The 12,231-nt window shown below is 35.3% G+C and overlaps 2 protein-coding genes across 2 annotated transcripts; one reads left to right on the forward strand and one right to left on the reverse strand.

The window, feature by feature from the left end:
* Window positions 1-1,111: 1,111 nt before the first annotated feature.
* Window positions 1,112-2,110, reverse strand: LOC124361112 (piggyBac transposable element-derived protein 4-like). Its single transcript, XM_046815147.1, has one exon. The coding sequence runs from the start codon at window positions 2,108-2,110 to the stop codon at window positions 1,112-1,114; it is 999 nt and encodes a 332-aa protein (XP_046671103.1).
* A 3,728-nt stretch (window positions 2,111-5,838) lies between these two features.
* Window positions 5,839-9,234, forward strand: LOC124359719. Its single transcript, XM_046812691.1, has one exon. It carries the CDS (start codon window positions 7,232-7,234, stop codon window positions 8,030-8,032), a length of 801 nt encoding a protein of 266 aa, XP_046668647.1. The 5' UTR covers window positions 5,839-7,231; the 3' UTR covers window positions 8,033-9,234.
* Window positions 9,235-12,231: the final 2,997 nt, after the last annotated feature.

The raw sequence follows: 12,231 nt of genomic DNA on the forward strand, positions 1-12,231 counted from the left end.
CCAGTGGGGTTATAATAAATCTCTGGAACAGCGACAGCAAGACCAATGGGTGGTTAAGAGGGGGCCTGATGTTTTACATGGTATATTTTAACGTTTTCTTTTTAAAATGTAATATATTATTTAGAATATTCAGTATTTTTGAAAATGTTAAATCAGAAATGGGTTAGAATTACGAACAAATTTCTAATCGTGTCTCTTATATTGATTCATATTCGTTGTGTTCAATTTATTTTTATTTGCAATTTACCCTTTGAAAAACTTTCAAAATCATGGATTACTTAACACGTTCAAGCCAGCCTTTTCCGGGTATAGCACCCGGAATCCCAAACTTATTTTGTTAGCTTATTGTATTCGTGTAGCATTACAAATATGGAATATAATCACTAAAAGAAAAGAAAAACGTGTTTTTGGTGTATCAAATGCTTTGACGCCACCGTGGCGTCATCGGTACTAATGGTGTTGCCACGTGTTACACTGACTAAATATTTCCGTTTAAATTCTTGATACAATACAATACAGGCTTTTATATTATAATAACTCTGATAACATCATTTTTGTAGATTAAATTATACTTTTTGCGTAAAAAGTACTATGATGCCACCGGGACGTCATCGGTACTAATGGTTTTGACTTGCAACATACTTACCAAATAGTTGTGGCTTGAAACTTGTGATAATATGTACTGGCTTTTATTTACTAACAATATCAATAAATATCACAATTTTTATAGGTAAAACATTATTTTACATTAAAAGTTTATGATGCCAAAGTGGCGTCATAAAAGTTATGAAAGTAATACCTGAAAAAGATTTAGGATTGGCAGTAAAACGTATAATTATTAGGTAATATTTCAAGTACGCAGAATACATTGTGTAAAACATAACTATTGTTTTTTTTATATATTACTTATAAAATATCTGCTTATACCATTGTTTGGTGACTGAAATCAATCATATCAAATCAAATACCTTACAATAATAGATTATTGAGATGAATGAAAGGCGCATTGCTACAATTCACTGTTTTGTAATAACTCTAAAAACACAATTGGAATATATTGAATACTTGAATATGTTATGTATTGCTATTTAGAAGAAGTTCAGGTATTCGTTCATGTCACACTGTGAAACTGCACAAAACAAGCTCCCAAGCACAGACCAGGCTGTCCCGGATATTTGGTACAGTAGAAGATCGTGTCTTTCCTCTTCCCTTTTCGTAGACACAAACAGCATCTCTTTCGTAGGGTCCTTCCACTAGGAGCAGCAGGCATCCTAGATGCAAAATGCATTCCTGGAGTTGGTTGGATGTCTACTCTCATTCCTCGATTTGAAGAGACATAATCAGGTGGTAGTAGTCGTTCTACCACACACAAGCGATAGTCATACAGAGACAGACGCTGTAATCCAGAATGGCTCTTGAACATCATGTACGAATTCACCACCATCATTTCAATGGTGTGAATGCCAAGTTTTTTGTACCATCGTGTGGTTTTTCGTGTGACGGGGTAATAAGCCAGCATCTGATCTTGACGATCAACTCCTTTCATGTACTTGTATTCAACTATAGCTGTGGGTTTCATTGTAGTTTCACCTCGTTTATTCTTACACTCTTCCATGTCAAGAACATGCTCTGTTGAAATAAAACTTACATCACTTTTGTCATGCCATTTACCAATTGCAACTCCATCAGCGCAGTAGCATGTTACCTCCCCATGTGCGAGCTTGGTCTCTACAACCTCGGAAGGTGTATTTTTGCATTTAGCTCTGAGGGTTCCTGTAGTGTAGGTTTTCCGGTCAAGTAGCTCTTTAGACAAGTCAAAGCTATTATAATAATTGTCCATGTATACCGCATGACCTAAGTCAAGCCTATCTTGCATAAGATGCAAGACCACAGTTTTTGAATGACCGACACCTCCAAGGTCAAAATCATTGACTCCGGCATACACAGCAAAGTTGATGACAAGTCCATTTGGTTCTGTCAGTACATATAGCTTTATACCATATTTATGTCTTTTGTTCTTGATGTACTGACGGAAAATTAGTCTTCCCCGCCATAACACCATAGACTCATCAATGCACAGTTCCCGCCCTGGTTCATAAATAGCTTTCATAGTGTTGTTAAAGGGATCTACAACCGGCCTAATTTTCTAAAGTCTGTCATCTGGTACTGGCTCTTCACCAAACGGATTGCGAGCAAAGTGCAAGCATTGCATAATAAGCAAAAACCTATTTCGGCTCATATACTGCTTGAAACATGGAATGTTGTAAAGTCTATGAGTCTTCCAATAGTCTCTCATTCATTCTAGGGCACTGAAGAGCACCCATATGTAACAATAGGTCCAAAAATATTTTTACTTCCTCCTGGTCATCATCGCTCCAAAGTTTTATTGAAGAGTGAGGTCTTTGATCGGTAGTTGCCATTATGTACTGAGCTTGAGCATTTATTTCAGTTGTAAGCAAGTCAAAAAACTCGTCATTTATAAAAAATCTAAAGGTTCTGCATTATGTTGCATTTGTATTTTTAGTGCTTGTTTAGAAACATAATCAAAGTTTTTCATTGAGGAATTGTCATTAGTCCACTGAACAGCAGGGACAACCATGCGCCTAGTACGCCTTTGTGCAGTATTTTGTGGGCTTGGTAAATCATGTGTCTGTGAAGCAGCAAACTGTTGTTCTATATCATTTAGCTGTGTTGGGGGGTTACACTGAGTAACCCGGAAGTAGAGGCAACAGTACTCACAGACGTAGTAGACTTAGTTTGCAGCGACAGTGACCTAGAAGAATCAGACCCGCCGGCGTTGTCTGGCAGTGGTGTTGATGAACGAAATTGATCGTCGGGAAAGTCAATGTCAAAATCACTCACAATGTTTTCGTCTTCAGTACTCTCCGAGCTTAGGCTACCATTCAATATACTATTCAATGTATCGTCAGAAATGGTTTTCCTAGTAGATAGTGTAGACGGTGAAGGGTCCATGGTTACAGAAAACGTAAACTATTCACTTCACTAATAATAATACACAACCAAGTAAGAATTACGTTTCATAATCTCAAACTCACTCATCTCCCGAATAACAACAGTGAAAGTGAGAAAACAGCGGGAAGCCGAGACAGCAAAAATAATATAAACATGTGAGAAACTGGCGGGAATCGCGTCTGACTAGAAATCAGCTGTTACTCAAGTTGTAATAATTATAAAAATTAATCAATACTTTGAAGACTGATTCCTGGAAACCAAGGTCGATTTGGTATTCTTCGACATCTAAATAAACATCTAATATAGCGAGAATGACGATTATTTAATAATTAGTAATTCATTCGGCGGCTTAAAAATACCCCTGTACTTGACACCACCGTGGCGTCGTTGGTACTGGCGGTGTGACATATAGGCACGACGCCACCGTGGCGTCACCAGGATTGAACGTGTTAACATACAAAAGTAAATATTTTATAATAATGAAGAAAACAAATTAAGCATTTGGATGAAAAATGATAATATAATAATTCTAAATGGTTAACATTAAATAACCTAATGCTGAATAATAGAAATTATATTACAAAAGAAATAAAACCAAGTATCAACATTAAGATAGATAATTAATATTTGAAAACATCTAGTAAAATCAGAATTTATGATTTAAATTAAGGGAGGAGTTCATGAAAAAATTAAAATCTTTATTTATAAATTTAAAATTTCTACACATGTATGGTTGTTACATATAAACATAGATACAAATAAAAAATTGGTAATTTTTTTTAACTCCCGTGGTGAGTGGGGGGGGGGTTGGTTTCCCATATTTTTCAAGGGTTTTTTAGATACCGTACCGATAAAAATTTATTTATGATAATTAATTTCTGTTTTTTTCTAAGTGTTCCTAAAGGTATAATCTGTGATCTGTAGGATGGATTTCATTGTATCATAGTAAATAATAGTCTTGTATATCTTTAAATGTAAAAGCTTAATTTTCCGTGAAAAAATTATAATAAATTAATTTTTAAATATGTTCTGTTTATTTTGTCTTTAAATCCATCCTACAGATCACAGAGGGGAACCAAGTAAACAAAACAAAAAAAGAATCATAACTCTATCTGTTGTAGAAGCTGAGCTGTGTAATTTCTAAGGTAAAAAAATACAACTTTCGGAAATCGACAAAAATCAAAACAGTGTACTTTATCAGTGTACCCATCGTTTCTCACCAGCTAACTTAGTCTTTGATTTAGTGTTAGTTTTTAATGATTTACTACTTAGTCTTTTCACCTCTCTTTGCTTTACTGGACCCATAGTTCATAATTTAACCCTCCAACTGGCAGTCATTTTTTCCTGTAGTGGCAGCATGTTTTCAAGCCTCGTGCAAGGGTTTAAAAAAAAAATTTATTAAAAATATAAATTTAAAGTAATATATATAGAAGTATATATTTTTGTGTTCAGAATTAAACATATAATAATATTAGTATTTAAATTTGGCCTTAAAAAAAATGTTGACTAAAAATTTTTTTCCATGAAATTCAAAATTTACATTTTTTTTTTTTTTAATTTGGGGGGGACCATACCTAGCAAACCAAGTTATAGTAAGAAAACTATAAAAGTGAGATATCCATTTTATGTCAAATTTATTCTAGTTTCAGAAACACATAAGCATTTTACAAATTTATGAAACTATAATAACACTATATAACAAAAAGCAGCGATGCGCATAAATTGTGGAAATAGGGTGTATATGTAAGAGTTTGCTAATAAAAGTTTTACTAATACAGTTTTACTTCAATACATGTTATATTGCATATTTTATTACTCAGAATGAAGTAAACTATACAGCAGTAGTAAAATAAATTCCATAACTTTTTTTTGAAGAGTCGAAAAAAGATTCATTTTGTCATTACTCAAAACTTTTGCGAAAAATTTTCGAAAAATGTATTTATTCTAAAATTTATTTATTTGCACTACTGCAATATTTAACAATTCACCACACACTAAACACAACACTAAAACACAAATAAACCTACTAAAACTTACTAATTGACACGACTCGTCACATCAACAACTCAGACGGCATCGACAACATGGCGGTCACATCTTTTACGTTCCAAACTACGAACTTGGTACATTGCAACTACAATACAATGAGGAATAAAACTATAGTATTCCCTAGGCTTTTTTTTTTCCCGAATCCAATGGTGCATGAATCGAATCGATACGTTTCCGGAATATACTGTAATGAGTGATTATGCAAGCGAATGTTTGTTCATCAAAATTTTGATGAACAACAATCATAATTGGGTTGTCTTCATCAAAATTTTGATGAACAACAGTTTGGAGGGTTAACTAGCTACAAACCAGTATAAATTATGATAACATAACCTAGGCTATGTTGTGTTGTGTTGTGTTGAAGAGTCAAAGAAACAATAACATAAATCTGTGAAATGTTCACTATAAGTTTATAATTGATGATTTCATTTAGCTTTTAGCACAATAACAAACAATAACAACAGCCACTGAACACAATGAGTATTTAACTATGTGATGTAAACAAAGCACTTACACTACAGTCACATGTCACAACAAAGAACAAACTGCAGAGAGAATCAGCTGTGATTAGTTTGTAAACAGCTGCTTGCTGTTGTCTTGTCCCACTTTTCTAAATACAAAGCCAATAACTATGATAAGCTGGCACAATGGTTTATAGTACTAAATATAATTACAATTACAGTATAGTTTTGATACAATAAAAACATAAATTGTAAAGAAATGCTGACAAAATGTTGTCTACTACTACTTTCACATATAAAACAGAAAAATCAATCCTAAACTATGAACTTCAAATATATTATTTTCAAAGTTTAAAAAATCGTAGGGCCTTATATTTTATATTTTTATGTTCAGAACTGAATATAGAACCAAAATATACAAAAAAGCAAATAAAAAAAAAAATTAATTTTTTACCGATTTGTTGTGAACTTCCCCCTTAATCTGCTTCCTAATTTCTGTATGCAATTTGAAGATACCTTATATAACTATTTCTCTAAGCAGTATTATTTTTTAATTTGCTGGAAGTGTTTTAATACCAAATTTTGTTGAAACTCCCATAGCAGCCCAAATCTGTAAAAAAAAACAATGTAGACAACCAAAATGTTCTTTATGATGGTGAGAAATAATTATTTCTGGCTCTTGTGTATTTAAATTTAGAAATTTTACAGATGTTTATTGGATTTAAAATATGTTATTAGATTCTGAACTAAAAAATATTTTGCTTTTGTTCTTATAAGAAAGCATTACTAATGATTTATTTCTATTCAAAGCCAAGAACCAATTTACAATAACTCCTATACACCATGGCAATATTGCTTACTGATTACGATATTAACATGAAAGCCTTATCTTAAACTAGACTGGTAAAAGCCAGCTGTTTCCTCCACATGGTCGGTATGCTGTCGTGCAACATGTTGATGCTGGTGCTGAAGTTATTTCTAAGCAATCTTGCATAGGGGCTTGTGTGTTATGGCGACTGTCAAATAAATTTGGGGAAAGTCCCAGCTGGTAGATAAATGTCCACTTCAGTCAACATGGTAAGGCAGTCAAACGTCTTTTAAGAAGTTTGTGAAGATAAACCAAATCGCTGCTGTTCCGTCTAACTAGGTCTTGTTGGTAGAAATTAGCTTCCAATACTTTAACAAAAACATTCTGGTACTGCATACATTTGGCCTGACTCCAACAAACCTCAGGAATTTCCTCTGAATAATCTGTAGCTGGTTTATGAGGCCTCGATGGTAAGGAAACCAGACAGGATTGCTGTACCTTCAAAAACTTATTTGCTCTCTTGAAGAAATATTTTGAAGTATTTAAATGCATTGTTGAAAGTATGCACTATTCTTAAATAGATTAAACACTAGTTTTCAGACAAGTAACATCTTTAGGCTGTAGAATTCAACAAAATTTTTAAAATCTCAGCAAACAAAAGGGCATTTACAACTAGCACAGTCAAGAGATCATTTATAGAAACAATGAGATTGTCAAGACTTCAGAAGGCACGAAACAAACTGATGACAGTGTGAGGTTACATCCATATGAGTAAGAGTGAGAAGAAGGTGGAGGCTGTGAAAACAGAAAACAAAAATCTGCTGAACGTTTCTACTATCTCTTTAAATCACTAGCACAATGATCATTATGGGAGACGAGCATGAAAGTTAGTTGATACACCTGTTGACCGAGTGAAGCTCCAAAAACTGTTGTTTTCTACATGGACCTTACATCAAGTTCGACAACACCTTACATTGGTTATGGAGGCTTATACTGGGTGTCCCAGAAAGGAATGCACTTTTATTTTGGGGAAAGCCGAATGTCCAAGAGAGATAAGATAAAGAGCTTATCAGGGCTTTGTAGCCATGCCCGCGGAAAATCATTTGCCATGGATCGCTTTACCGGTGAGCAGCGTGCTTTCTGTGTACGCGAGTATTACCATACGCTTTCTTATGTGACAGTTCGACGACACTTCCGCGCTCAATACAGACTTCATGATCTCAACCAAACGCCATCAGTGAACATAATTAAATGCTGGGTGCGCAAATTTGAAGCTACAGGATCAACTATGAACCCTCGTCCCATCGGTCGCCATAGAGAAGTGCGTTCTGAACAAAATATCGAGCGTGTCCGAGATGCTGTGGAGGATAATCCACATCGATCAGTAAGAAAACACGCTGCTGCTTTGAATATACCCCGAACCAGTATTCAACGCATTTTGAAACAAGATTTGAAGTTACACCCGTACAAAATCCAGTTAGTACAGGCATTGAAAGAGACTGACTACCCGCTTCGGCTTAACTACGCAAACAAGATGCTTCGTAGTTTTAGAAATTTCAATAAAATAATCTTCAGTGATGAAGCACATTTCCATGTCGATGGATATGTGAATAAGCAAAACTGCCGTTATTGGTCTGCAGAAAATCCAAGGGAGAAACACCAACGCTGTTTACATGCCCCGAAGGTTACTGTCTGGGCGGGAATGACTCAAAACAGGCACCATTGGGCCGTATTTCTTTGAGAATAACCAAGGGAACACTGTGACAGTAAATTCCCAGCGATACATAACAATGATTAATGATCATTTACAGCCGTTCTTGCAGACGTTACCTCGGGCTAACAGGCAAAGATTGTGGTTTCAATAGGACGGAGCTACATGTCATACAGCAGGAAACTCCATGACTGCAATAAGGCAGCTGTTTCGTGGGAAAGTCATTTCCAGCTTTGGTGACATCAACTTTCCTCCGAGAAGCCCAGACCTAACTCCACTGGACTTTTTTGTGGGGGTATCTAAAAAGTCGGGTGTACAACAACGCTCCTGCTACCCTCGATCATCTGAAGCAAAATATTCGTGAGGAAATTGAAGACATCCCACCAGAACTCTGCCGTCGAGTTTTCGCAGATGTAAGGTTTCGTTTGGCGGAGTGCCGGCGCCGGAGGGGTCTACATCTGGATGATGTAATCTTTCACAAGTAATTTCCCTGAAGTGTAAAAACAGGTAATCCTGGGATAATTGCTGTAAATAAAGCCATTTTTCCGGTTTTTTTCTTTTTAAAAGTGCATTCCTTTCTGGGACACCCAGTAGAAGTGAAAGTAGTCTGTGTGATTTCTTGTCGAGGCTCAAAGGATTTATTAACACAGGGTCTTTCGAGAATCACTTATGGAAAGGTAATGTTTCAGCTTGTTTGGAGGAGCTACAATTTATACATATGTCCCCCTTTGTTTCAATCAGTTAAATTTACTTATCTTGCTATGAATGAAATCCAAATCCACAATACAAAGTAAGAAAGAGGCAACTTCTAGATTACTTTTTCTTAAATAGGGAAATGTAATCAGTGGCGTAGCTACCTTGGGTGGCACCCGGTGCGGAAGTTAGTGGTGTCACCCCATAGAAAGTAGAAAGCAATAAATTTTATATGATAAAGGTCATGGATAATTTATTATTTATAATATTGAAGAAATAGCAAAAAAATAATAACTAAAAGAGAAAAAGAATTGTTAAACAATTAAAATTTCTTATTGCTAACTTTGACAGCTGCAAACTCAGCAATAACTTCCTTAAAATTTATATTTTGTATTTCCTCGTGTTCGATGGCTAATATACTGAGATTGCTAAGCCGCGATTGGGTCATTGTTGCTCGCAAATAGTTTTTGACGTGACAACGTCTTAAATTAGGTTGCGGCTCGGAGTCACTCATGAAAAAGTGTAACGCCCGGTAACGTTACGATGCCCGTCCAGTGGGTCCGCCGCACGGGATAAAGCAGATAACTTTGGGTCCACCGCACGGGATAAAGCAGATAACTATGTTTATTCGTGAAAATGTGGAGTGCTTAGATTCGTCATTTACAACAACTACAACAATAAAGGTAAATAATTGTACACTGATATTTCATTATCGTAAACTATGATTGATTGATTAATTGTTAGATTGACACAAAAGTTGAGAAACTGAGTTTATAGGTTATGTCATACTATTGACAAATGTTGATAGTGTTAAGTAAATTATTAGTTTAAATCACTCTGCAATCAATCGTAATTCAGTCGATTGAGAAGAAACAGCGCGTATTGCTAGTCAAACATTTAAAATAACAAATTATAACCTCTAACCTGTCATAACAGTGCGACCAAACAAACGAACTAAACCGACCAATCACCACGCGCGAAGTTAGAATTTAACTGTGTTTAGCAAGAATTTCAAATTCCAATTTTAGTAAATGTTTTATTCAACTTTACCATTTACAATAACAAATTTTAATTAATTTCAAATTATGTACAATGTTTTAGTAAACAAAATATATTTCTATAGTTAAAATTTGTGCAATTCTTATTTTCATTCAATTCCTTGTTCCTATTGTGCAATTTAATAATATTCATATCAATAAATATTCTACCGAGAAAAAGACGTTGTCACGTAAAATCTTCGCCCGTAAAACCGACTTTACAGGCAACCATATTTTTTTTATTAATTTTTTTACATTTACTGAAACTCCTCTCACATGAAGCTACGGACACGCAACAACGCACTTCACGAAACAAATTAGAAATGTTGCAACTGAAACTTCAAAGATTGCGAGATTGGGACGGGGAATCCCCCACTACAGCGTCAGGCTCTTTTGCGGGAATCCCCGAATTATACATAGAGCTGAGTTAGTGCTTGTGGAGGAATATCCGAAAAAGACATTTTTGTGCTAGCGATTTATTTTTTTTTACATTGTTCTTAAAGTTGAGAGACCGGGTAGGTGTCACCCCAAAAAAGGTGATACCCAGTGCGGTCCGCCCCTCCCCCTTTGCTACGCCACTGCATATAATTTATTTTGAGGCTCTTAAAGTACAACAAGAGATAAAGATAAGGGAGGGTGATGGAAAATCATCACATTTTAGTCACAAAACACTAGATCCAGAGTAACATTTCTAACATTTTTGATGTGGTTAGCTCTTTACAAAGAGTGACATCCCACCTGGCCATCTATAATGATTTTATTGATCCATATTTGCACTGGAAATAACATATAAGTGGGATGTTAAAGTCCCCAATTAGAAGCAAAGAGAACCGTGATTTAGTTACCTATCTAGTGAATTGCCGTATGCTCCATAAAACAGATTTACCTGAAGGGATATAAACACGCTTTTTGTCAAATCTCTTTGAGACAAATAGATGAATGTGCTTTCTATGTTACTTACCACCACTCGATGTCTTCATACTGTATACTAGATCAGTCTTTCTGGTGTATTGTTTAGATATTGTTAGATCAGAGCTCATAATTGGAGAAATCTGGTGTTAAATTAGTTTCACTTAGTAAGATTACATCGTAAATACTGCTAGATGAGTATTAGATTCCGTATTAGAAAACCGCTAATATTGTGTAAATATGTACCTCATTCATTCATGATGTTGGATGAAATTAGCCTTATTAACTAGTTTAGGGTCAAATATGGTCAAATAGGTTTCTGAGGAATCGATACGAGACAGTGAGCTCTATATTTCAAGGTACAATCTTCGACACAGATTAAAACTCTTCAGGATCTCACTAGTAATTTACGTTGGGTTGAAATTTCTGATGATAGAAATAGCTACATTTTTACATAACAGGCAAGCTAAATTGGTCGAGGTTAGTCTTTATCTTTTTTCTAAAGTATGAAGTATTATATCTTGCTTACCGGTATGTCTAATTTAACTTCCTTCAACATTTGGTCCATCACATTAGGTAGAGTCGTTTTTGTGCACTGGTATGGTTTAAGTTGATTTAAATTTCACTGCAGGCAATAGAATAAATTCTGTAGGAAAAGATTTACTAAGAAATAATTTTGCTAAGTCAGTAACTGCGTGGTGGTGTGCTAAGTTAGATCGATCTTAAATAAGCGTATCGTCAGTTCAGTTACTTATTGTTTAATTCAGCCACTTATTTACATTTTTTACTTAATTCAATGTATGCGGCCATGTGGGTTGGATTATTTCAATTCTTAATATTGTATGAATAACTGTCAATACAAGTACGGTAATTAAGTACACTCGGTGATTCACTGTTAACATTTCTTATAAACTAGCATTATCGGTATCGACAACTTCTGTGGTCAATAATTGCCATAATTCTCCTATTGTATTTTTTTTTTAGTTTAGCTGATTTACAATATTTTTACATTTAAATCATTGTTACGAGATTAGAGAGCCTTTTCTAATTTTAAAGAACCCTCCTTGTAAGGATAAAACGTAGAACCCGATCGTTTTGATAATACGACCGTTTAGGCCAGTTTTATTTACGTTTAATTACGTTAGCAGATCTGGTATTGCTTTCTTCAACCAACTTCCAGGTCGACAATGGAGTGGTTTGTTTAAAAAAACGTTCCAGCTACACGTATGTCAAATTATGGTAAAGACCTCCAAAAAAGATCAGTTCCTGCCAAATCCCGTCACCTGATGTAATCAGCTGGTCGGCCTCACGCTGGCCTGGCCGCAGCGCGCCGCACATCACCTGGCTTCCTCATCATTATATCCTATTATCCTAACCTGTCTTACTTCTGGTTGTCGAAATCCGCGGTTGTTGTGTAAGTGATAGCAGCGTCCTGTCGGGCGCGGTCGGTGGTTATGTTGGGCAGAACGTAAACGAAAACCCGCGGAATCAACTTACTAAGGGACGGATGACCCTACCTACAATGTCCCAATTAAATAGCTATGTGTTAATGTCAAGTATCCAGGGAGTTTTGAGGTTATAAGTACCAGA

The sequence above is a fragment of the Homalodisca vitripennis genome, chromosome 4, assembly GCF_021130785.1.
Source record: "Homalodisca vitripennis isolate AUS2020 chromosome 4, UT_GWSS_2.1, whole genome shotgun sequence".
NCBI classification, from domain to species: Eukaryota; Metazoa; Arthropoda; class Insecta; order Hemiptera; family Cicadellidae; genus Homalodisca; species Homalodisca vitripennis.